The 26,062-nt window shown below is 47.0% G+C and overlaps 1 protein-coding gene across 13 annotated transcripts in view; it reads left to right on the top strand.

Annotated features, from left to right (window-relative positions):
- Positions 1 to 26,062, top strand: part of BCAS3 (BCAS3 microtubule associated cell migration factor) — a 535,871-nt gene that overhangs the window by 473,632 nt on the left and 36,177 nt on the right. The window contains exon 25 of one of the 13 annotated variants that reach the window (XM_053274525.1): positions 8,634 to 9,217. The exons of the other annotated variants lie outside the window; for them this stretch is intronic. Coding sequence (XP_053130500.1) covers positions 8,634 to 8,654 — 21 coding nt within the window. The 3' untranslated portion in view covers positions 8,655 to 9,217. Of the gene's footprint in view, positions 1 to 8,633; positions 9,218 to 26,062 lie in introns of those variants that run through there. 13 annotated transcript variants of the gene reach the window in all.

Raw genomic sequence — 26,062 nt, forward strand, 5'->3', positions numbered from 1 at the left:
TTCGTTAGCCTATGAGGTCTTACAACTGACGGTACCTCCAGGCATCACGGCTCATTCTACTAGGAGCGTGTCTACATTGGCGGCCTTCTTGGCACGGGTCCCTGTGGAAGACATCTGTAAAGCAGCGGCTTGGTCCTCCTCATCGCCATTTGTGAAGCATTACAAGATTCCCTCATTCTACGAGCCTCAAGTGGCACTGGGCCGCACGGTGTTACAGAAAGTGCTCTAGGCATTTAAAATGAACTAGGCATCCGCTACCCACCCAGTCAGTGGCTTGGATATGTCCCATCTTGTGACGGATGCCCTCCCCATACTTGGAAAAAGAAACTTTGGTAGACTTACCGTGAAGGGTTCTTTTTCAGGTATGGGGAGGGCATCCGGCCCGCCCACGGATGCATGGGTTGGGATACACGGGGTGGCGGAACAACTCCTAGGGTACACAGCTCTGATGTATCACTGTTCTGTGTGTTGCAAAGGATTCTGGGGTATGTTCTAGGAAATACTCTGAGCCTAAATGGCCTAAACCGTTAGGCTTTGCAGTTATCCCACATGAACTGAGACGACGGCTTAAGAAATGCCCAACAGTCTTTCTTCTATGCTTTCACTTTATAGAAGGATTGCAAAAATGATGGACGTTGGTCAAATTGTTTTCCAGGCCCACCATTGTTGACCTTCTCATAAAGGAACCCCTGGTGATCTCTCACGGTGGCTCCAAATACTGTTTGAAGACCACTAAATTCAAAGGCATATTCAAGAAAGCAATCTTTACTTGCCCTAGCTTTTCCTTTTGGTGAATCCGAGGGGTATGTAGGTAAAACCAAGACAGTTGACTGGCATGCACTCTTAGGAGTTGCAGCTCCCATGTGCCTAGTAAACCTTAGCTTCTTTGTGCCATTCCAGACTGCAGTATTGCTCCTTGATTCCTGATTCCACAGAAGTTTGGATGGGATGCAGGATGTTTTTGTTTTATTTTTGGAACAACTGAGCAACACAGCCAAGGACTGCATGAGGAATGTAATCACTAGGATGAAGGCCAAATGCAGGAGCAACTGTCTATAAAATCAAGCGTTCTTTGGACAGCAAATCCCTCCACTGAATATTCTACTCTCTAATACAAATAACACGCAACATCCCTTTGGGTATCTCTTGGTTGCTGCTGAACAGTCTCGGGTATCTCGTGGTTGCTGCTGAAGAGTCTTGGATAAAGCCAACAGGACTGGGAGGCAAAGGGAAGCTGTTCTGTCTTGGCCACACCAGGGAGCAAAGAGAAACTCGGATATGAAAGCCGAAAGTGTCAGGGGCGAATATTAATGCATTTATTAAGCAATCTGAACCGTCTTCTCTTCTTCTTCTGCCAACATGAAGTCAGCTACTAAATGTAGCACATATGGCTGAAGGGAGTACGAAGTGGAGTGTGCAAGAGAGAGAGAGGGAGGGAGGGAGTGCTTTCCCCGTTTGAGGTCATTGGTTCGAATCCAGCCCAAGCAAATGCTGAAGGGTGTGACCATCTGACAGCTCTTTGGTAGCCTGTTGGAAGGGATTTGGTGGTTTCTGACGAGTCCTGGGTGGGCAGGTGTCCACGTTGGACTTGGCAGCAAGCAGCATTCTCGCTTGGCAAGAGGCATTGCAGAGGGGAGCAGCTGGGCGATCGGCTGCTTGATTGGACGGCACTTCATCAGCCATGGCTGGGCAGAGAGTAACCAGGATGGAGAGGAAGCCGACTTGTCAGGCAAGATTAAGGACATAAGAAGAGCCATGCTGGACTGGACAAAAGGTTGATCTAGTCCAGAGCTGTACAACATCAGCCCCCCAGCTGTTTTTGGACTACAACTCCTGTAATTCCCAGCCACGTTGGCCAGTAGTCAGGGATTATGGGAGTTGTAGGCCAACATCTGCAGGAGGGCTGAAGATATGTAGTCCTGATCTAGCCCAACATCCTGTTTCCAGCAACAGCAAAACAGATGCTTGCAAGAAGCTCACAGACAGGGCTCAGAGGCAATCACCATCTTCCACTCCTGGGCCGCAGCAACTGGTATTTAGTGGTTTACTGCCTCTGTTCTGCTCTCCTCCTTCACAAACCCGAAGGTGTCGTGGAGTGTGGAATTTGCTCATATTTGCAGCCAAAGTAGGGAAGGGTGTGGAGTGGGTGTTGAGGGAGATGGGTGGGGTGAGATGGTGCGGCTTTGATATGAGACTTTTCAGAGGGCAAGCAGTGATATGTGGGGAAGTGACTGAGGTGGGAAGCGATCATGAGGCGGGCTGTACAGTTGGGAGGCCAAAGGGATTTTGGAAGACAAGAGATGGGAAGGAGAACATGTGAGGGACAGATGGAGAGGAGGTTTCAGTGCAAAATTGATTGGCGTGACTCCTGGGCATCTGTCGGGTGGGGTGCATGGGCCTTCAACCCATTTCAGTTGAACTTCTGTGGCTGAAAACAGGAATGGCCAACCTGAGGCTCCCCAGCTGCCGTTGGGCTGCAGGTCCCATCATCCCTGGCTATTGGCCACTGTGCCTGGGGATGATGGGTGTTCGACAACAGCTGGAAAGCCTCAGGTTGACCACCCCTGGTTTGAACCCTGCCTGGAATGAGAAGGACTTCTGTCTTTTTTCCAGCTCGGATGGCTTTAAAAGGAAATTAGACACAATTCCTAGAGAAAGGGGAGTTTGCCAATGGCTATTACATCTGATGGCTATGTGGAAGCTCCAGGTTCAGAGGCAGTGTACCGGAATTGTACAGCATACAGGAATTGTGAGGGAGAGACAGGGCAGGGGCAGGGCCATCATCCTCATGTCCTGCTGGCAGCCTTCCCAAAAACACCTGGTTGGCCAATGGAAGCAGGCTACTGCACTCAGATGGACCTTTGGTCTGGCCTAGCAGGGCTCTTCTTGCATCCTTTGGTCATCCATGCCCAGAGCGGTATGATTTATTATCATTATCATCATTATGATCATTATTGTTATTGTTGTACTTAGTCATGGCTGGATATTGCTCAATAACAATAGAGAAGGGTTATGGTTTTTTATTGTTATTGGGCAACATCCAGTCATAGGAACATAAGAAGCTGCCTTCTACCAAGTCGGACCATTGATCCATCTCACTCAGTACTGCCTACACTGACTGGCAGCAGCCCTCCAGGGATTCAGGCAAGAGTCCCTCCCAACCCTACCTGGAAATGCTGCTGGGGACTGAACCTGGGGTTGAACCTCTGCATGCAAGCATGCTCAGTTTCCTACCACTGAGCTACAGCCCCATTCGCTAAGGGGAATATTGACAACATACAGAGCTCACAGGTAGTCACCCATCCAAATGCAAACCAGGGCAGACCCTGCTTAACAAAGGGGGCAGTTCATGCTCACTACCACAAGACCAGCTCTTCTCCTGACTAAGCACTATTGAAATAAAAAAGACAATTTAATCATGACTAACATATGACAATCATTTCAATCAGGCGCGTAACTATGATCGGGCAGGGGGAGGCAGTTGTCTCGGGGCCTCCCAGCTTAGGGGGCACCTGAGAGACATGTCACGTGCCTCCCCCACCCAGCGCTGGCCCCAGCTTCCTTGAATGAGTGTATTACATTTTTTTTAAAAAAATTCTGCCTTTGTTCTGGCTCGGGAGCGCCGTATTTCCTGCCTGCTACCTCCGTCTGCTCTCCACCCTTTTCCTAGTTGTGGCTGTGGGCTCCTCCTCCTTCGTGCAGCACATGACCCAGAAAGGTGCATGATCAGCTCTTCTGTTGCTGCCTTACACGTGCGGGTGCCGCCAAGCAAGGAACGAGGGCAGCCACCCTCGGATTGAGCCAGCTCACATTGAATGCAATGGGGCACTCCTCCCAAGGCGGGGGGCAACTGGGTTGCTGTTTTTGCCACTGCGGCTGCCTGCGAGGTGGGGGCAGCAGAGTGTGGCTTCCAGCCGGGCAGCCCCCCCTCCCGCATTGGGTACGGGCCCCCTGCCCTGGCCGCGGCGTCTCCTGGGCTCTCCTCCCTCGCTGCCGCTGCCTGCCCCTCCCTCGCTCCTGCCAGGGAGCTCTCCAGGAGCAGGAGCAGCAGCAGCTGAGGTGTGTGGTTGTTGGAGTGCTGCTGCTGCTGCCGCCGCCGGTGTGTGCACATCCTTAGCGGCGGCCGCCCAGTTCACCTCCCCTCCCTGGGCGAAAGAGGAGCGGCCGCCGCGGCCGGAGGGCGAAGGGAAGTGGGAAGGCGCCGGGCCAGCCAATGGGGCGATCCTCGGGCCAGCGCAGCGCAGCCATGAGCGCCGCCGACTTCCGGGACTACGTCTCGCGTCGGGCCATCCCGCAGCTCTTTGAGGTGAGCCGTCGCAGGCGAATTGGGGCCCCTCCCTGCCGCTGCTGGAGAGGGGGGCGGCGGGGGGAGGAAGGAAGCCTCCTCCCGGGGGTCGAGCTGGGCGCTCTCCAGGTACGCCAGGCTGGTGGGAAGGGGGAGTGTGTCTCCTCTGTCCTCTGAGCATATGCAGAGTGCTGAGGAAGAGCGTGCCTCCCCTTTCTCTGAGCCTCTGCAGCGCGTAGAGGCGAGGGATCCTCTGAGCGCATGCAAAGTGCTGAGAAAGAGCAGCCCTGCTCTGAGTGCATGCAGAGTGCTGCCAAGGAAGCGCAGGCCTCCTCTTCCTCTGAGCATATCGTCTGCGCAGTGCTGAGGAAGGGTGATCCTCTTGAGCATATGCAAAAGGCTGCGAGAGAGCAACCCACATGCAGAGTGTTCGGGAAGAATGTGCCTGCCGCCTCTGAGCATATGAAAAGTGCTGAGGAAGGGCCACCCTCTGAGCGGATGCAGAGTGGTCGGGAAGAGCATGCCGCCACTTTCTCTGGGCATATGCAGAGCATAGCGGCAGTGAGCCTCTGAGCCTATGCAGACTGTGCGTTTCTTCCTTGGCAACTGAAGCGGAGACCTTCTGCTCGCTGGGGGAAGGTGTGCCCCTGAGCATGTGCAGAGTGGTTCTCCTACGTTACAGGGCCTGAGAGAAATTCTCCATTGGTGGGAGACGGAGATATAACAACCACCTTGGTTGGCACAGATCTCCAGAATGACTATATATTGTGAAGTGTGTGTGTGTATATCAGCGAGGGGCCCATTTAAAAATTTTGTCTCTGGGCCCACTCCAGCCTTGTTACGCCCCTGATTTCAATGGGACTAACTTTGGCTGGCTGTTACCCAGCTTTGCTGTTCCCAAATAACTAGGCACTATACAGCAGCTAGAAGAGATTTGGCCCTGCTTCTAGGAGCACTTCGGGCAAAAAACCTGAGGTTTCAGGGGCTCTGGGAATGGTGGCCTTCATTTTCTAGCAAGAGAGTCTGTTGCCTCTCTTTTGTTTAGAAGACGTTTCTTAGGTAATTATCTTCAGCCATTTCTGCCCTTTCAACTTCAAGCAGGTCCATGTATCCAGACACAAGGCTGGAAATGAAACACATCTGGATAGCGAAAAAGGACGGCCGCCTCCTATTTGCTGTTTTCTGTATATGCAAAATTAAAAAGGAAGAACAAAAGTTCTATATCTTGCTAATTGAATACATGGACTTTCCATTTTTCCAAAAACCACACCCTAGTTTCATCCTGACCATGTGTTTGTGGTAATCCAGTCAACGTGTTCAACTTGGATTTTTTTTGTGCCTGTCCTGACCCTCCGGTAAGAACAACATCTAAAATAAAAATGGTCTTACACTTCCCTTTTAATGTCTTATTTGGCCAACAGCTATTCCTCGCAGTGTAGTTCCAAAATCTTGCCAAGTCTTTGGAAGCGCTGTTGGAAGTTGATATTTTTCCTCATGTTACAACACCACCAGACACCCTACAGAGCCAAAGTTCTCCAGGCTTTTGATAACTGAGGAACGGAATTAAAATGGGAGGCACTTTTAAATGCAAAGATGTTCATTTTGGAGTGTCAGGATTGCCTGCCCTCACAGGAACCCATCCCCCCTGCGTTTCTGGGCAAGTCACTATTCCAGGTGGAAAGTGCTTAGGACGGTGAGCCATCCAGAGATGCAATGGGCCGCCTCCTCTTAGGTAGGAGACGGTATCCTTCCAATGACACAGAGAGATAATAGCATGCTTGCTTCAGGGTCACCAAATGAACTTCATGGCTGAGTGGGGACTTGATACAGGTCTCCCTGGTTCATTCTAACCACTGTGCCACGCTGGCTCGCTCATAATTCAGTTACGCCTGATAAGAACATAAGAACAGCCCTGCTGGATCAGGCCCAAGGCCCATCTAGTCCAGCATCCCGTTTCGCACAGTGGCCCACCAGATGCCACTGGAAGCCACAGGCAGGAGTTGAAGGCATACTCTTTCTTCTGCTGTTACTCCCCTGCAACTGGTACCCACAGGCACCCCGCCCCCGAGGCTGGAGGTGGCCTACAGCCCTCCGACTAGTAGCCGTCAATAGACCTCTCCTCAATGAAGTTATCCAAACCCCTCTTAAAGCCATCCAGGTTGTTGGCTGTCACCACATCTCGTGGCAGAGAATCCCACAAGTTGATTGTGCATTGTGTGAAAAAGTACTTCCATTTGCTGGTCCTAGATTTCCTGGCAATCAGTTTCATGGGATGACCCCTGGTTCTAGTGTTATGGGAGAGGGAAGAAGAATTTCTCTCTTTCCACTTTCTCCACACCATGCATGATTTTATAGACTTCTATCATGTCTCCCCGCAGTCGTCTTTTTTCTAAACTAAATAGCCCCAGGTGTTGTAGCCTAGCCTCATAAGAAAGGTGCTCTAGGCCCTTGATCAGCCTGGTTGTCCTCTTCTGCACCTTTTCCAATTCAACAATGTCCTTTTTTAGATGTGGTGACCAGAATTGTACGCAGTACTCCAGGTGTGGCCGCACCATAGTTTTGTATAAGGGCATTATAATATTAGCAGTTTTATTTTCAATCCCCTTCCTAATCCCCTTCCCCTTCAATCCCATGAGATCCAGCATGGTGTAGCGGTTAGAGTGCTGGACTAGGACCAGGGAGACCCGAGTACAAATCCCCATTCAGCCATGATACTAGCTGGGTGACTCTGGGCCAGTCACTTCTCTCTCAGCCTAACCTACTTCACAGGGTTGTTGTGAAAGAGAAATTCAAGTATGTAGTACACCGCTCTGGGCTCCTTGGAGGAAGAGCAGGATATAAATGTAAAAATGATGATGATGATCATGATGATGATCATGATGATGATGATCCCTAGCATGGAATTGGCCTTTTTCACAGCTGCCGCACATTGAGTCGACACTTTCAATGAGCTGTCCACCACCACAACAAGATCCCTCTCCTGGTCAGTCACCAACAGCTCAGATCCCATCAGCATATACTTGAAGTTGGGGGTCTTCGTCCCAATATGCATCACTTTACACTTGCCAACATTGAACCGCATTTGCCTCTTTGTCACCACTGATGCACTCATGCAAACACAGACAGGCAGACACAGAGTTGGTTACTTCTCTAGCAACAGGTAAATAGAAAGAAGCAACAGGAGAACAGGAATCCATGCAGAAACTCAGAGGGTGTTCTGCTGATTCTCTTATAAGGAATGATTGATTAGTCCCATTGCAAAGATGGGGCAGAATATCCCTCCTCCCAGTGGGTATGATTGGATGGCAACAAAGCTAGAACAATGAATTATACAGAGATGCAGCAGCAGTCTCCTCTGTGAGTGGGCACTTTGAGCCTACAGGGCCAGTTGTCATTTGATTAATTTATTGGAAGCTTACAAGTTCCAGCAGATCTGAGATTGGAGATGGATGGGGTATTGGAGTAAATCCTCAACAGCATAAGTTGCGGGTTGGGACCTGAGCTTAGAAGGTGAGCATTGCCAATGGGCCTTTGGGTGGCAGAGTTTTGCATGACTTAGGAGGACAGCAGCAGCTGGCCCCATCCCATCTTCTTGAACTTCACAGCCTCAAGTGACCCCCTCCAGGGGACACCAGTATGCTGACCTGGATGCTTCTGGTTCAAGTCCTGGCTGATCCTGGTGATGTCACGGTATCATCACTCTGTGTGATGTCTAAAGAGTCACATAAGCAGCGACCAAAAAACAGTTCCCTGTCCCAGGGAACTTACCATCAGCAGTATTGGGGGACAACTGAGCGAGGGAAGGGGAAAGCAAGAGTCACGAGATTGGGCTGTAGCAGTATCTCATTTGCCTTTCAGTCCTGTGCTTGTTGGTTGTGGAAGGAAATCCCATTGAACTTACTTAGCCTGGCATCCAAGTAAAGGTGTTCTCGTTCCCTCTCTCTCTCTCTCTCTCTCTCTCTCTCTCTCTCTCTCTTTCTCTCACAGACATTTACCAAGCAAGAGTGTGTATATTTAGGATCTCAAAAAATGTAGGTATAACCGACTGATGTTCCGTGATCCGGAAGGTGCACCTATTATTTAAGAGTGTCTTGCTGGATCAACCAAAGTCCACCTCATCCAACATTCGTCCCAAGAATCTCACCATCAGCAGGTGCTAAGTGGTCCATCAGAAACTGACCCACCAATGGGGGGTTATTTTTTCATACCTCTGGTTCAAAGGCATTTAACCACTAGTTGCCTACTGCTCTTCTAAGCAGCTCAAAGGAGAAATAAATCTGATCCACAAGTTGCAGCTGCCGCCAAAATTGGCAGCCTCTCATTGAGTTCCTGTCTCTCCTTCCTGCAGACCATCTGGCATGGCAGATAGAGGAAGCTGGAGCAGCAATGGCGTCTACGAGACAGAGCTACAGTTCATGAGATCCTCAGTTCGAATCTTGCCACCAACTCACTGGGTGGCTGGAAAGCAGGATGCACTTTTTCGTCCCTTTTAATCAGGGGATACTAATACTGACCAGCCACGTCAGACCATGGCAAGGATTGCCACAAAATAATGCCTGTTGAGTACAGTGAAGATTCGGAAAGTGCTGTATGAATGCTGTTGATGATAAATAATAATTATATGCTGCATGGTGCCGACCAAACGCTCCTTGATGAATGGAACATGTCAGCTGGACTGTCTGTGCATCCTCCACTCTCTCCCCTGAGCATCAAATGGAGCCTGAGAGTAATTTAAACTCAATCTGGGGTTGCATTTGAGGGCCTTTCCTCCAATCAATTGGGGACTGACAACCTCTGAAGTCGGAATTGTTTTAACCAAATGCATTTAAGATTATTATTCATAAACACACATGTTATGGCTTCAGCTCTTTCACTTCTTTCTTTTACAGCCCTATAAATCGCATGCGGAACACAAAGGCCCCTGCTTCTCAAATAAATGTTTTGCAGCCGTCGTAAATTATCTTTTTCTTGCATTCGTAATGAAAGAGAGAGGGAGCGAGAGAGCGCGGGGGTGGGTGGGTGACTGTTTGATGTTTTATATCCTCTTCCCTAAAATGTAAAAATATGGGAGATGGAGCCAGATTTTATCTCATCGGGAAAATAAAAGCGGAATTGTTTCCTCCTCTTTTTTACTTTCCCTCCCCTGCACCCAAATTATAGATTTAGCGGCCTCAAAGTGTTATGTATAGGTTTAGAATAGGAACATAGGAAGCTGCCATATACTGAGTCAGACCATAGGTCCATCTAGCTCAGTAATGACTACACAGACTGGCAGCAGCTTCTCCAAAGTTGCAGGTAGGAATCTCAGCCCTGTCTTGGAGATGCTGCCAGGGAGGGAACTTGGAACCTTCTGCTCTTCCCAGAGCGGCTCCATCCCCTAAGGGGAATCTCTTCCAGTGCTCACACTTCTAGTCTCCCTTTCCTGTGTAACCAGAGTGGACCCAGCTTAGCTAAGGGGACAAGTCATGCTTGCTACCACCAGATCAGCTCTCTTCCCTAGATGAGTGTTATGTTGTATGGGGGGGCGGGGGTTGTTTCTCTTGTTGCCAGCTTTCAGTGTTCTTTTAGCGATCCTAAAAGGAATAATGGAATGGAATCCAAGTTTTTATTTGTTTAAAAAGTCATGTTTCATTGCACAGTCCAGTTTTCATGATTTTCCAGGGACAGTTCCTGTGTTCTGGTACCTCTCCCTGCTGCATCCTGTAGCTCAGTGGTGGCACATCTGCTTTGCATGCAGAAGGTCTCCAGTTCAGTCCTTGGCAGCATCTCCAAGACAGGGCTGAGAGAGACCCCTGAGTCCTGCCTGCAACCTTGGAGAAGCTGCTGCCAGTCAGTGTAGACAATACTGAGCTAGATGGACCAAGGGTCTGACTATAAGGCAGCATCCTATGTCCCTAATGACCCTATTTCCCATTTGGGGTTGATATTGAAGGATTCCTTTTTGAAAAATTTCATTAGTGTGACACCACGGATCACTTCCTGAACCCTCCTTTCCCCTGGCAGCTGCAGGCTATGGAATGGGAGGCTGTGCATGCTGGGTTGCCTTAGGCTAGTGTGTGTCCATGTTCACATGGCTGTGCACTAGAGAGACGATGCAGACACTTGACTTCTCGAGACCCTGAAGAGGGAGCTAAACCCTGGCAAATGAGAATTTTAGCAACTCGCACTAGAAAACAGAAGGAGACATTCCCAACAAACAAAAATAGGGACAGTGATTTACCAGGGACCAGGAAATAAGGACTGTGCCAGGTAAATACCGACAGTTGGAGTGTTGGAAATGCAATGGACAGACTCCTCTGAAGTCTGATAATTCTGCCAAGTCTCTGCCTTGGGAGCCATCCCATTTGTTTGTTTCAACTTTTATTTTTATTTTTAATTTTTAACATTTATATCCTGCTCTTCCTCCAAAGAGCCCCAGAGTGGTGTACAGGATTTGCAATTATCCTCACAACAACCCTGTGAGGTAGGTTAGGCTGAGCGATAAATGTAGTCCAGTGTCTCCCAGTGAGATTCAGGGATCTGAACTCTAGTCTCCCTTGTCCTGGTCCAACACACTAACCACAGGACCACTCTGGCTCTCCATGATTCTGCTCTCATAACCCCTGATACGCATACACCACCAAAGTGATCCATCTTTGGGAGAGGCTGATTGGAAGAAGGGAAGGCCAGGTGGGTGACTCACTCAGAGACATGGCAGGCAGCCTCCTCTGTGGGTGGTTGTTCCAGCTCAGAGAGACTTTATCTTTGGTTTAGGGTAATGCCAGCAGTTGTCTCATGGTCCACCGGTGGAGAATTACTGGAATTCACATAGGTGGAGAGGAGCCTTTGGGGAGGGGGCAGTGTAGGCAGTGATGTTTGGTCCCTGGAGTGCTTATGTTTTAGGAAAAAAATCCTGCGGTATTGAATGGTGAGCGCGTTGAAACCATTGAGAAGGATCCTGCCTCAGCTTGGCTCTCCTGGAAGTGGGCCTGCCTGAAAGCTCCCAGCTCCCTGGTTTGCAAAGCAGATTTTTGCCTCGTACTATTTACCTTGGCAAATGCCCCACCAGATTGATGATCTGTAAAGTGGATTTGTTATTCGGCTGTTTGCTTTGGCAGCTCTTGAAAGTAAGCTGTCCACCCCCCCATTACAGCCCCAGATGTCATTGCATACATTACCATTCGCTCAGAGTTTCTCCTCAAGTTTTAATTTCCACTACAAATACCATTAAGCTTCTCTCCCCACCACCCCTTCCTTTTACGCCTTTTGCTTGGTCTGTTGCTTGGAGAAGGCGGCCTCCGTTTCTATGGGTTGCCTTATGATTATTATCTCAGCCTCCTCTGGTGTGTGAAAACAAGCTGCGGGGTGGAGAAACCTGAGTTTCCCAACAGGTGCCATCCAGTGTTGTAGGTCATTTTAATATAATTAACTGTTTTAAAAAAAAACAAAAACAAAAACCCTCAGAACTGGGCACAGTAGTTTGCCTTTCTTGTACACAACAGGGCTATGGGGATGTCACAGGAGGGCAAAAAAAGAGAAGAGACTACAGATAATCAGTGGGCATCACTTCCTGCATCCTCAGAATCTCAGCTTTCCTTGTAAAGGTTAAGTTTCTAATCCTCGTGGCTATGCTGAATATTGTGTGAGTAATGCCTGCCTAGGTCTCGGAAGCCAAGACTGGCTTCTGAATCCCCTTTTCAGTATCTAGACACAGTGCTTTGGGGTACAAGCCCCTACCCTTACAAGCAAACCCAGAATAAATTCTACCCAATTGCAGAATAAGCAATGCAGAATAGCAAAGATGTTGTGCACATTTGCAGAATGCCTGCAAAGTACAGAATCCTGATTTTGGGGGGGGGGGGATTTTCAAGTGCCTAGAAGTAGAGAAGGCCCTGAATGTGACTCCTGTGCTATTTATATTGTTAGATGCATTATGGATTACATGCCATAGATAATGAAAACTATTACTAATATTCTTCCCGTTTCCTTTCCCTTCCTTGGCCATTCCCTTTGTGACCTTTTCTGGCATTTAAGCCCCTACTGGCAGAGATTCATCCTCTTCTTCTTGTGAAGCACCATGTGAGTGGATGACACGAAATGAGAGGATCTTTCATAGGATCTGGATGAAAACCGTGTTCCCTGGGGCTGCCAGATGTTGTTGACTGCAATTCCCATCATCCCCAGCCAAAGACCATGGCCGCTGGGGATGAGGGGAGTTGTAGTCAACAATGTCTGGGAATTCCTGTTACAGGGAGCAGTGAATGGAACCTCCCTTGGCATTGTTGGGTTGCTGTTTGGGGCTCCAGCCCCCTAGGCAGTTCTGGGAGTGCCATTCTCCCTGCCCCGAGGCCCCCGTGTGAGCAATGCTACACCATCATATAGCGACCTTCTTCAGGGGTTCTGGGGAAAATATGGCCACCACAAGCCAATGGCTCCTGGGGAAAACTCTGGATGCTTGGCAAGCTTCCTCTCCATGCTCTCCTTTCAGTGTAGTCCATTTCTCCATGTAGAGGTCACTGGGATGAAGTCAGGCTAGCAGCTCCTTATCACCTTCTTCATAATCGGGAGTTCTCTGCACCCCTCCCTGGTGACTCCCTCCTGAATACCTCTCTCCACCCTACGAGAAATCCTGCTTACCAACCTGTCTCTTTTGTGCACATCTCCACCCCAAAGGTCACCATGATTAAAGCCTTTGTCTCCCCACCAGCATCTGGGGAATGCTCCTGAAGGCACTGACTTGTCTCCGTTCTTTGCCCAACTAGACGCCAAGCAGTGTGTGCAGGAGGATTAAGGCTGTGAGCTACCTGTGTTTGTTTTTCTCTCTCTCTGGTGTCCCCAAACAATGGTTTCTCTCTCGTAATGGCCAAAGCAAGACCTCAAATGCTTAGCTCTCTCTTTGTTGTTGACCGAATGCCCCCGTCTTTCCAAAAACAGCTGTCTGGGGTGGCGGGGGAGAAATGAAAGAGCCCACACCACCACTCCTAAATAGGTTTCATTTTCAAATGGATGGGGTTTTTTAACATTTGTTTTTACTGTGAGCTTGGAATAGTTTGGCCTTCCTTTGTGGCAAAGAGCAGACCGTTTCTCTTTGGAGTGGTACTTATAATATTTTAAGCTGAAGAAGCCAACTTGTTTTAAAGTGAGTTTCCTTAGAAGGAAGACCTCCTTTACAATAATTTTTGGCTGGAGACCCAATATTCCTGTAACCCCTTGCTATTATAAGCACATTAAGCCAATTAAAGAATCATTATGCTCTTGAATGGTGTTCTTAATTGTATAAAGCAACTTAAGTCAGTAGATATATAGATAAATAGATTGTGAGTCCCACCTTCAGGGACAGTGGCGGGGTTTGGGACGCACTGGTTTCTTTCTTCTTCGTTTTTCAAGCACTTCCTGTTCTATTGTGTTTGAAGTGTCTTTGCGCTGACCTGTCAGGCTTGGATTCATCCATATGGAAGTGTTTCTTCAAGTTTTTAATCATTTAAAGGAGGGGGAAGATGCAAATCGATTTGCAGATGTCTCTAGTTTTGTTCACAGACAGCAAGTCCAGCTTGCCACAGTTCTCTGTGAATATGAGTCATGATGAAATGAAGGGGGACGTGTGGCGCAAAAGGGCACATTCTCAGGGCCAGGGTTTTAATTGCACTGGGAACATGGCAGCCTGTGGCCCCAAACACTGAGGCTAGCTTTCGGAGAATCCTAGCTGTATTAATTTTTTAAATCAGGTTTATAGACTAACGGCTCAGAAAATATGCTTGGTGACATCTTAGAAACCAAAAGGGGATCTGAAGAAGATGCCAGTGAGTGAGGGGACTCCGTGAGCCAGTGTGATGATCCCCAGTCTTCTTGTCAGCCTTGTTGCTGAAGAGGTGCCGCCGGCGGTGGTGGGATCCAGCTCTTTTGTCAACTCCAACTCTAACTCCCACAGCTGACTGCAGGGCCCCCAAATCAAAGACGCCGCCGTCTGCCATCAAGTCCAGCCTTCCATGGCCCCAGCCTAGACTTAACACTTCCCCCGACTGTTCATAAGAAACATAAGAACAGCCCTGCTGGATCAGGCCCAAGGCCCATCTAGTCCAGCATCCTGTTTTGCACAGTGGCCCACCAGATGCCGCTGTAAGCCACAGACAGGAGTTGAGGGCATGCCCTCTCACCTGCCATTACTCCCCTGCAACTGGTACTCAGAGGCATCCTGCCTTTGAGGCTGGAGGTGGCCCACAGCCCTCCGACTAGTAGCCATGAAGTCTCTTCCATGAAGTTCTCTTCCATGAAGTCATCCAAACCCCTCTTAAAGCCATCCAGGTTGTTGGCTGTCACCACATCCTGTGGCAGAGAGTTCCACAAGTGGATCACGCATTGTGTGAAAAAGTTCCAGCCACCAATATTTGTAGAGCTGGATTTTAATTTCCAGGGTACCCGACAAATTGCTCTGGCACGCAAAATCTACCAACAACCTCAGATTAACTCCCCGACTGTAAATGGATCAGAGTCAAGTGTTTACAGTAATAATTTCTGCCTTTTTTTTAATCGTAACCATGTGTTTGAGTGCTGATATTCAGTCCGTCTGCCTTTAAAAATGAAAAAAGTCTTACTCTCCTTAGTTTTTTAATCTTAAGATCTGTTAACACAGCAAGAAATTCCAGCTTGAGTTAGTTATGATGAGTTACAGTTTGAATATCTACCCATTAAATAAACCCACAAGGGCTATAAATGCCCTCTTAATAGTATCTCTTTAGATTTGTATTTGGTATGTAGCAACATTTCATGTCAAAATAGTTTGCCGACGGGTAGGGGGTGGCAATTATTTAACTGAAGGCTGTGTGGTGGTATGAATATGTGAAGCTGCCTTATCCTGATTTGGTCCATTGGTCCGTGTACTCTGACTGGCAGCAGCTCTCCAAGAGCTAAGAAAGAGAGTGCTGACTCAGTATGTGGCAGCTGTGAAAAAGGCCAATTCCATGCTAGGGATCATTAGGAAGGGGACTGAAAATAAAAATGCTAATATTATCATGCCCTTATACAATCTATGGTGCACCCACATTTGGGGTTTGCATGCAGTTCTGGTCACTATACCTCAGAAAGGACATTGTAGAAGGTGCGGAAGAGGGCAGCCAAAGTGATCAGGGGCCTAGAGCAGCTTCCTTACGAGGCAAGACTACAACACCTGGGGCTTTTTAGTTTAGAAAAAAACCTGAGGGGAGACATGATAGAGATCTATAAAATCATGCTTCGTGTGGAGAAAGTTCATAGAGAGAAATTTCTCCCTCTCCTAAAAGTAGTAGTACTTTTATCCAACCCGCCTTCCAACAGCTCTGGTGGTAGTTAATTAACTAATTAATTAGTGGCACTCTAAACAGATCCAATCACATACATAAAGGCCTATTATTTTTTATTATTATTATTATTATTATTATTATTGATGCACCTTTTTCTTACCTGACTTCTGCACTGCGTGTTCTCGCAATGTGCCAAGTGTGCACATGGATGCACGCGGCTCATGGAAGGCTAAACTCCCCTGCCCTTTTGAGTCTCTCCCGTGGTCTCTCCCGTGGATGAGAGTGGGATGAGCTAAGTGGCTGAAAGCCTGAGGCTAGGATGTGCCGGCTGCAATCATTTTCCCACTCCATCATCTCACCTTGTGATGCCACTCTGCCTTATACAGCCACCAGATGGCTGATGAATAATATAAGTGACAAGGGCAAAACCTCTCAAATGCATTCCGAGGAGAAACTTCGAGATGCCGAGGCCTGGCTGGTCCTCTGGCTCAAGACCAGCTGCGTTGGTTTCTGCTTTCGACTGAATCCAGCAAGAGTCTGGGCCAGTTACCCTGATGAGGCCAGAGTCTCTGTGCAAAGAAAGTTCCCGATGAACCACGGGAGTTCTAGCTGTGTTGGCATCAGTGCCCAGTTGACTGCGGGGTCTTCTCCCTCTAGTCTAGCTGTAAGCCCCTGCTCTCCCCTGAACCAGCAGCGCAGCTAGGGGAGAGGGGGCCTGTGTCCACCGCTCTCAACAGCAGCCCCTTGGAGTGAGAGAGATAATGAAGGTTATAGGGAAGGGTGGGCGATGCTGGGGGGCCCAGGTTAGTTGAACCCATCTGCTCAATTATAGATACACCCTTGCCCTGGACCAAGACAGTTTTCACACGGAGATCTCCCCATTTTATCATCATTATCCATTCCTGCTCCTTGACCAGACCACCAGTCTACCCACGTGATCTGTCCACAGGTCAGCTGACTAGGTCATGTGCAGCTCAAGGTCAGCTGGTGACCTGCTGAATCACCTGTAGGTCAGTTGTCCCAGCATGGCTGCATCTGAGGATCAAGTGCTCCTCTCTCTGCAAGTGGAATTCCCTTTAACCGGTCAAGTGCTTTTCAGCACTATATTAGGACTGTGATGTTTCATCAGTTCAAAAGAAGCCCCATCGAAATTTTGAACTGGGCTTCAGCCTCTGCCATTAATTCTTGAGAATGATACAAAACCATCCATGGGTCTCACAGTGATAGAAGCCCGTCGATGTTCCCAACAAACAAATACAAGCTGCACTGTTTTCTTTTTCTCTGACTTGCAGGTGAATCCAATTCCTTTCTAAAGCATAAAGAATCCTTTTGTATGCATGCATCTATGCGCACGTAACACACCACGGGGGTTGATAGTGTCCCTGATAAACCCATCTGTTTTCTTAAGCAAAGAGGGCCGGTGTGCTTTTCAAATCGTCTCTGACAAAATCAGCATTTTCCTTACTCTTAGGGGTGTGAAGTTGGTCAGATATAACTTATGCATCCCAGACTTTTTCATGAGATCAGAAATGGCTCATTATAAAACCTGGTCCACAAACGTCTTGACTTCACTCGAGTTCACAGCTATTCAGTTACTTGCTCAGATGTGCTTCTTACATCTGTGGCCCACCCTGCCTCTGAGTCACTCACTGCAGCATTTTCCATTTCACCACAGCCCTGTGAGGTAGAACAAGTTGAGAGAAAATGACTTGCCCCAAGGACACTTAGGGCCAATCTACACAGTTGGGTGAATCGGAGGATACAGAGTTCTTAGGGGGGCACCATTCCAGATCACACAGGAGGGAAAGACTTGTTAGTATATTACACCATATCAGCATCTCCCTGTCCATCAAGGAGAGAATTCTAGTCTAGACTTCTCCATAATATGCTAGTTTCCCACTTGCGTCTAATGAAACTGGAGAGGGAGGATTTGAAACGAAAGTGGATTTTAACTAACGGCACAGTTTTTATTATATTTTATTTTGGGGTTACCTTTTCCCAGACAGAAACAGGCTTTGTCTAGGCCTCTTTGGCTGACACTTTTGGTGAGGTAGGTCAGCCTGCCACTGAGGAATTGCAGATCCTCCAGAAAAGAGAATAAAAGGTCAGGAATAATCCAAAAGTACAAGCTGAGCAGATCTGTGTGTATATTGGGTTTCACATATGAAATCCAGTCGTGATAAAGCTGATGGCTTTGGAAACAGCAACTTTGATTAATGAAAACATCGTTAGTGTAGACTGCGGGTTTTGTACTTCAAAAGATCACAGGGATTAAGAAATGCTGGGGATGGCAAGGGTTGCTTATTCATATCACATCCCAGGAAACTATTTTGTAAAAGTATAAAAGGGAGGATTTGCAGAACAGAAGAAAGAAAAATTGCAAGTATTTCTCTTTGAAAGCTACAAATAAATTAGGCAACTAGCATGGAGCAGGCTGTCGCAAGTAAATTCAGGCTGTAAATACAGCAGGCTGTAAATTCTTGGCTGTGGAGAGGTTTATGTGAGTTATTATTTCTCTACATCTCTTCTAGGGCTACCACTCAAATCCTAGCTGGTTAATAGTATGAGTTTTAATTAATTAGTTGATGAAATCTGCATACATTTGCAAATGTGCAACTTCAGTCACTCTGAAGACAAAGGCTTTCTTTTTGTTTTTAGATGATGTCTGCATCCATTGCAGCTGGCACCATCGCAGAAGAGCAGTGTGGTGTAGTGGTTAGAGTGCTGATAAGGAATGGGGAGACCTGGCTTTGGATCCCCACTCCGCCATGAAGCTTGCTGGGTGACCTTGAGCCAGTAACTGTCTCTTGGCCTAATCTACCTCACAGGGTTGATGTGAGGATAAAAGAGGAAAGGAATTTGAACACCACCCTGAACTCAGCGAAAGAAGGGCAGGATACAAATATAACTAATAATGAGGAATGCCTCTTTGAAGAAGGTGCCATGGATCTGTACATATTTACATTTAAAACCATTTTAAACATTTTTTTAAATCTGCCAATCTCTGATTAATCGGGAGCAGCTTTGCAATCAATCAAAAGATTTCTAATTGATTCATTCAATTGATTAATAGACAAAATGTTGCAGGCTAGTTTTTCTGTTCCCACCTTGCCACACAGGCATAAACATGCAACAGGCCAATCAGAGATTGCTGTGGAGGCTTCAACGGCACTGGCCTGCATTTCACTTGGATTGTCTTGTTGCTGTGTTATGCAGCAATTAATGTGGTGTTAGCATACAAGCGCAGTTAGCATCTTGCTATTTATAGCACCGCTCCAAGCCGTTCTGCGGTATGCAACTGTGGGAATGGGAAACTGACAGTTGTAGAGACTTACCGTCAGTGGTGGATGGTTCTGAAACTGTTCCCAGAGCTTATCTCTGATACATAAGCCTTGATTTGTTAAAAACATACAAAGGGTCAGATTCTTCCTGCGGTTCATTTGTTTCATCTCAGAAATAAAGAAAGAAACTGTGTGATGAAATGAACAGAGCCATTCTGAATGTAGGGCTACTGGTCCATTTGCCTTGGATGCTGATCTTCAGGGACTGCTAATGTATCTGATGCTAGTCCTCATTGCCAGGTGACGTGCACAGGTGCATTACATGCTGGTACAGCATCACTGCGCTCCATCCCAGCCTCATGGAAGCAAAGCAAGTGTGGTAAATTTCGAGCAAAAAACAGAGGAGGAAAACCTCTAAGGTGCACACAAGATATTAGTTTGTGCTGCCCAGCACATTTCGATTTAAAACCTTCAACAGAATTATTGTAGGAAGAAAACAATACCCCTGTCATCTTCATAAGCTCTGTTGCAAATCTGTTTCTCTTCCTTTCTTCCTGGGTTGGTGCCTCCTCCTCTTCTTCTTCAGTGGTGATTTCTGGCAGTGCTTCCTATGTCCCCATTCTCTTTCTTTTCTCAGAACAAATGAAGGCCTGAGGAGCTCAGCTTCATTTTTTAAAAATCCTAGGTTTCTAGTCCTTAAGGTAAGAAGGTGGGCTTTAAGGTATGTGGACAATGGCTGAAAAAATCCCAGAAGCCAGTGTGGGCTCAGGATTTCCATGATCTAGGAAAAGAGTAGCTGTTTCTCTCTGACTGGAAAAACCAGGATAAATTATTGAAACAATTTGTTATGGGGCAGGTATCAAATAAAGTTTATTATTATTTTATTAATATTAAATTATACTAAGTAGTTTAAAATGGCAGAATATATTGGGGCTTTTGGGTGGGCGGGCATAAGAACAGCCCTGCTGAATCAGTCCCAAGGCCCATCTAGTCCAGCATCCTGTTTTGCACAGTGGACCACCAGATGCCGCTGGAAGCCTACAGGCAGGAGTTGAGGGCAAGCCCTTTCTCCTGCTGTTACTCCCCTGCAACCTGCCTCTGAGGCTGGAGGTGGCCTATAGCCCTCTGACTAGTAGCCTTGATAGACCTCTCCTCCATGAAATTATCCAAACCCCTCTTAAAAGCTTTCCAAGTTATTGGCTCTTGGCTGTCACCACATCTTGTGGCAGAGAATTCCACAAGCTGATTATGTGTTGTGTGAAAAAGTACCTCCGTTTGTTGGTCTTAAATTTCCTGGCAATCAATTTCATGGGATGACCCCTGGTTCTAGAGTTATATGAGAGGGAGAAGAATTTCTCTCTATCCACTTTCTCCACAACATGCATGATTTTATAGACCTCTATATCATGTCTCCCCGCAGTCACCATTTTTCTAAACTAAGTAGCCCCAGGTGTTGTAGCCTTGCCTCATAAGAAAGGTGCTCCAGGCCCCTGATCATCTTGGTTGCCCTCTTCTGCACCTTTTCCAGTTCTACAATGTCCCTTTTTAGATGTGGTGACCAGAATTGTACACAGTACTCCAGGTGTGACTGCACCATAGTTTTGATAAGGACAGTATAATATTAGCCATTTTATTTTCAGTCCCCTTCCTAATGATCCCTTGCATGGAATTGGCCTTTTTCACAGTTGCCGCACATTGAGTCAACACTTTCAACAAGCTGTCCACCACGACCCCAAGATCTCTCTCCTGGTCAGTCACCGACAGCTCAGATCTCATCAATGCATACTTGAAGTTGGGGTTTTTCATCCCAATGTGCATCACTTACCAACGTTGAACCGCATTTGCCTTTTTGTAGCCCACTCACCCAGTTTGGAGAGATCCTTTTGGAGCTCCTCACAATCCGTTTTGGATTTCACTACCCGAAAGAGTTTGGTATCATCTGCAAATTTGGCCACCTCGCTGCTTACCCCTACATCTAGATCATTTATGAATAAATTAAAAAGCACCAGTCCCAGTACAGATCCCTGGGGGACCCAACTTCTTACTGCCATCCATTGTGAAAACTCTCAGTTTATACCTACTCTCTGTTTCCTGTCCTTCAACCAATTTGAATCACTTTGCATAATGTAGATGTTACTGTATATAAGGCCTTAATTTTCATTCTACCCCAGCTCCATGAACTATCCACACTGCATTTGTTGTTGCTTTTAGCAATAGCTGGTTTCAGTTAATTCAGTTTTGGGAATAATAAAAGATTAAGCCAGGTAGGGATTAACTCCTGCCTTAGTTCACCTTAATCCAAAACGCAGTTTTGAAGGTGAGGTGCCAGTGCCAAGGTTATTCCAGTCCTGTGAGACCTACAGGGGCAGGAAAGAAGGCATAAACCAGCCATGGCAAGAGACCCTGCTTTGTGGGAACAGCCCCGCGTTTCCAAACCCTTGTTCCCATTTTGCCTCTGGGGAGATTTTGGCACTCTCATCTTAACATGTTAAGGTACACACATGTGCTCGGAAGTTGACATTGGTCAGGTTTCAGCATCATCTTCGCAACACCCCCCACTGCTCCCCCAGTCTCTAAAAATCGAAATCGAAAAAGCGGCATATAAATCAATCAATCAATCAATTAATTAATTAATAAAAGTTGTTGTCAAGAGGTGGGAAAGTTTGCTAACAGTTTAACACCCCCTTCTTTATAATCTATTTGCAGAACAATTGATTGCAGAGTAAATGAACGGTGTGTACAGCAGGCCTAAGAGAGACTTCGGCTGCGTTCAGCCTGCCTGCTCCACCTATTCATTTACTTTGCCCTCCACCAATTTGAAACCAAGGGGGTGTTTGTTCTTTTGCTTAAAGAGATACATTTGGCCTCTGCCAGATTCAGGGACAAGCAATGGGATGCCGATCAGGTTCCAGAGCAGTCAGTCAGGGATCCGATGGTCTGGCAGCAGATAACAGAGTCAGGTCAGGCAGAAGTCAATGTCCAGTGCCATGAATAGGGCAGACACAGGTATGTATGTAAGTAGGTCAGGCACACTGTTGGCTTCTCAAAGGTAGCTCATTGAGATGATTTGCTCAGCCTGAGGAACCAAGCCTGAAGCAACAGACACATAGGGTCAGTCACATAGGGTCAACCAGGCCCCTACTGGTTTCCCAGATCACCTGACCTGGCTAAACTGATGAGCAGCAATACCCTCTGTGGCCATCTTCTGTGTGGTGCTGCAGAACAGCCAAGACCAGACTAATACCTCCCTCTGCCTGAAAGCTGGTACAGAGAGTAAGGCGCCTGCTCCTGGCCACTAGAGTTCAAGACCCACGCAGCCCCGATGCCTTATAATATATGAAAAACCGCAACTGTAAAATGTAATTGGCAGTTCAGATTAAACCTCACCAGCTGTGCATGTCATATAGCACCTTCATGTAGATGAAAATTATTTGCATGCACTAGAGTCCCTAGAATACCAAAAAGAAGTCCATATGTGCTTTATTGATGACAGAAAAGCCGTCGATTGCATCGACCATGTCAAGTTGTGGAATATCCTTAGGAAAATGAGCATCCCAGAACATCTCATTGTTCTCATGAGAAACCTATACACAGGACAGGAAGCCACAGTCCAGACGGAACATGGTGAAACAGACTGGTTCCAGATCGGCAAAGGAGTAAAACAAGGCTGTCTACTTTCTCCTTATTTATTCAACTGATACGCTGAACATATACTGATAGAAGCTGGATTGGAAGAAGATGAGCGTGGTTTTAAAGTTGGAGGAAGAAACATCGATAACCTGCGCTACGCTGATGACACCACTCTGATAGCCAAGGATTAATCTGCAAGCTCTAGTAATGAAAGTCAAAAAGCACAGTGAAAAAATGGGACGATGACTAAATGTCAAGAAGACTAAACTAATGACAACGGGGACAGTAACCAGCTTCAGAACTGGTAATGAAGACATTGAAATAGTGGATAGCTTCTGACTTTTAGGATCGACCATCAACAGTAAAGAATCCAGCAGTCAAGAAATACGCCACAGACTAGCACTTGGTAGGGTTGCAATGAAGGCCTTGGGAAGGATATTTACATTTTGTAGGTTTCTATACCTACAAAAGATTAGAATCGTTCGGACAATGGTTTTTCCCTTGACACTCTATGGATGTGAAAGCTGAACTTTGAAGAAGCAAGATAGGAAAAGTATTGACGCTTTTGAACTTTGAGCTGGAGAAGACTTTTGAGGATACCATGGACAAGCCAGGAAAACAAACCAATGGATTCTAGAACAAATCAATCCAGAATTTTCACTTGAGGCACAAATGACCAGGCTCAAACTATCATGCTTTGGACTCATGATGCGAAAATCCAGCTCCCTTGAGGAGTCCATCATGCTGGGGAAAGTGGAAAGGAAGAGAAGAAGAGGACGACCGGCAGCAAGGTGGATGGACTCGATCACGACAGCCATGAATGCACCACTGAAAGACCTTCAAGGCCAAGTAAAAGACAGATCATCCTGGAAAGAATCTATCTATGTAGTCGCTAAGGGTCGACACCGACTCGACGGCACTTAATCAATCCATCCATCAATCAATCAATCAGTCCCTTCAGAAATTTGAGCACTGAGGGGAGGAAGCTTGAAAATAGCAACTCATAATAAGAACATTTCAATGTTGTTCCCCAGACCTCCCCAAGAAATAAAACCTAGCCAGTGTTTTTTTCTGGGAAATTGGAAGACTAGAACTCAACCTAGAAAACGGAGATTTGTTGGCGCATCCGTGAGCATATCTTGGTGTGAGATTTATTACCGGGCATGTACGTGGAATACCATCATGGACACAAAGAGGGAGGAAAAGATAAAGATGGAGCTTTCAAGCCTGGGGAGTTCTGCTATTTACAAGAAAGCTTTTTGGCACCGTTAATCTCTGATACCTGCATTTACATCCATGCTCACACCACACACTTTGCTGTTAAGAAATCTTGACAGGTCTCGGGGCTTGATTGGGAAGGCAACAGCTCCCCTTGTCTCCTCTGCTCTCACTCAAACATCTCGGGTCTCTCTGTGATGTTTTTATTTGGGTGCCTCTGTGGCCGCTTTGGCAGGGCATCAAAAGCTATTTGCGTTGTTATTCATCAGCCTGCTTGAAAGGTTGGTGAGGGTGTTCGGGTTTCCCACTTTCGAAATGTGATAAGGGCTTGAGGCTTGATCTCCCATCATCATCTTCAAACAGGGGTGGAGAAATCTTTAGGAGCCTCCCCAAAAGATCCCCTCCTTCTTCCCCTGTCCTAGCCACGCTGGTTATTTGCTTTCAGAAGACCCATGAATAACTCTTCTGCTATTAAAAATGTATAATAGTGCCAAGAGAATGCTGTTGTTGTATTCTGTCCAGTAATCTTTGCTGTTTGGGGTTTTTTGGACATTTGTCCCACGGGGAACTTGTAGATCTTGTAGGGGAGGAATCTGAAAGAAAAAGGGAGGAAAAGACAGAGAAAATGGAGTTGTTGCTTAATAAACCTTTGGTTAATCTACATAAGTACCACTTTAAGCGGCACAGAGGGGAAATGCTTGGCTAACAAGCAGAAGGTTGCCAGTTTGAATCCCTGCTGGTATGTTTCCCAGACTATGGGAAACGCCTATATCAGGCAGCAGCAATATAGGAAGATGCTGAAAAGCATCATCTCATACTGCGTGGGAGGAGGCAATGGTCAACCTCTCCTGTATTCTACCAAAAGAAGAGAAGAGGGCTCTGTGGGCGCCAGGAGTCAAAATTGACTTGACAGCACACTTTACCTTTACCTTTTTATCTACATAAGATTTCCTTGTCTGTGTGAGAGAAGCAGCTATAAAACAAGTGCTCTGTACACAAATCCATGAAACGTTAAGACTTGAACTCGGGCCTCCCAGATTCATGCTGCCTGTTAATTCAGTTTATCACTGCTTAGGTAAAATGCCCAAGGAACTGAGAGAAGCTAGAAGTTTTGGTCAGACGGATGCAATATCTTAGCAGGCTTCCACACAGCCTTACCATCCTTCCAATACACACTGGAAGCCATTTGGAGTGGGAGAGTTCTAGTGAGCGTCCAACATTTGGTGAATGTAATGTTGACAGTCCCAGATGAATTCAGTAAATGTCTGTCCCAAAATATTGCATGAGTACTGTACACATATACCATACTTCCCGTGAGTACCATGGGGATTGAGACCCAACTCTTCCTGGTCTAGTCTGATAAACTAAATACGATACCACACATGCTCTAACTTGCGGGTTAGAATGACGGTGAATTGGAAAGAATATAAGAAGAGCCCTGGTAACTCACACCAAAGGTTCATGAAGACAGCCATCCTGCTTCCCACATAAGTCAATCAGATGAGAATCTCACAAGCAGGGCATGGAGGCAATCGTCCTCCCCTACAGCTTCCATCCCAGTGACTGGTATCCAGAGACAGACTGCCTCTGAACATGTAGGCTCCACTTAGCCATCATAGACCTCTCCTCCTCCTTGAATTTGACCAATCCCTGAAAGGGGCTTTTCAGATTGAAAAGGCTGTATAAATCATGACAGTTGGTCTGTTTTGAGCAAGAAGTCAAATCAAAGCAGCCAGCCACTTTATCTCAATGGGGGGGGGGTTCCTCCTCAACAGTCCTGGAAACCTCAAGCACCCCCACCCATATGCGATATTTTTTGTCCGGGCCATTAGAGTTTCACATTATCTGCCCTCTTTGCTGATGCGTGGATTAACCGGCAGGGCTGAGTGTTTACCACTGGTTATCGCCCAGTACTTTGGTCACTATCAGAGGAAGGGACGCCCAACTTGGGGTCTGGTCTCTCGCCCTTTCTATTACTACCTGTCAGAGGCTGAGAGTGAGCCGTGAAGTTGTACAGTCGCCACCGGAGCGCAGATAGTTCTGACGGCTGATCAAAGGGGAACACCAGAGGCCTGATAACCAGGGATGTGTTCCGTGCGCTTTTAACTTTGAGAAAACACTGGCATTTGCCTGCTTCCCTGGTTCCCTCCCCCTCAGACCCCACTTCTGCAGGCTGGCAAAAACCAGGCCCACTACACGCTACATATTCAGTTACCTAATCGCTGAGTGAAATGGCATGCGATCCCAGCACCAAAGCCCGGCCTGTAATCTCATTCCGAACGGGAATGATTTAAAGTAAGCCTTTGCAGCAGGCTCGCTATATAATAGACTTGAATAATTTTAATTTGTACTTTGAAGTGATCTGGGGTCCACAATCTAATCTTTGCATTTAG

The sequence above is a fragment of the Hemicordylus capensis genome, chromosome 12, assembly GCF_027244095.1.
Source record: "Hemicordylus capensis ecotype Gifberg chromosome 12, rHemCap1.1.pri, whole genome shotgun sequence".
Taxonomy (NCBI): Eukaryota; Metazoa; Chordata; class Lepidosauria; order Squamata; family Cordylidae; genus Hemicordylus; species Hemicordylus capensis.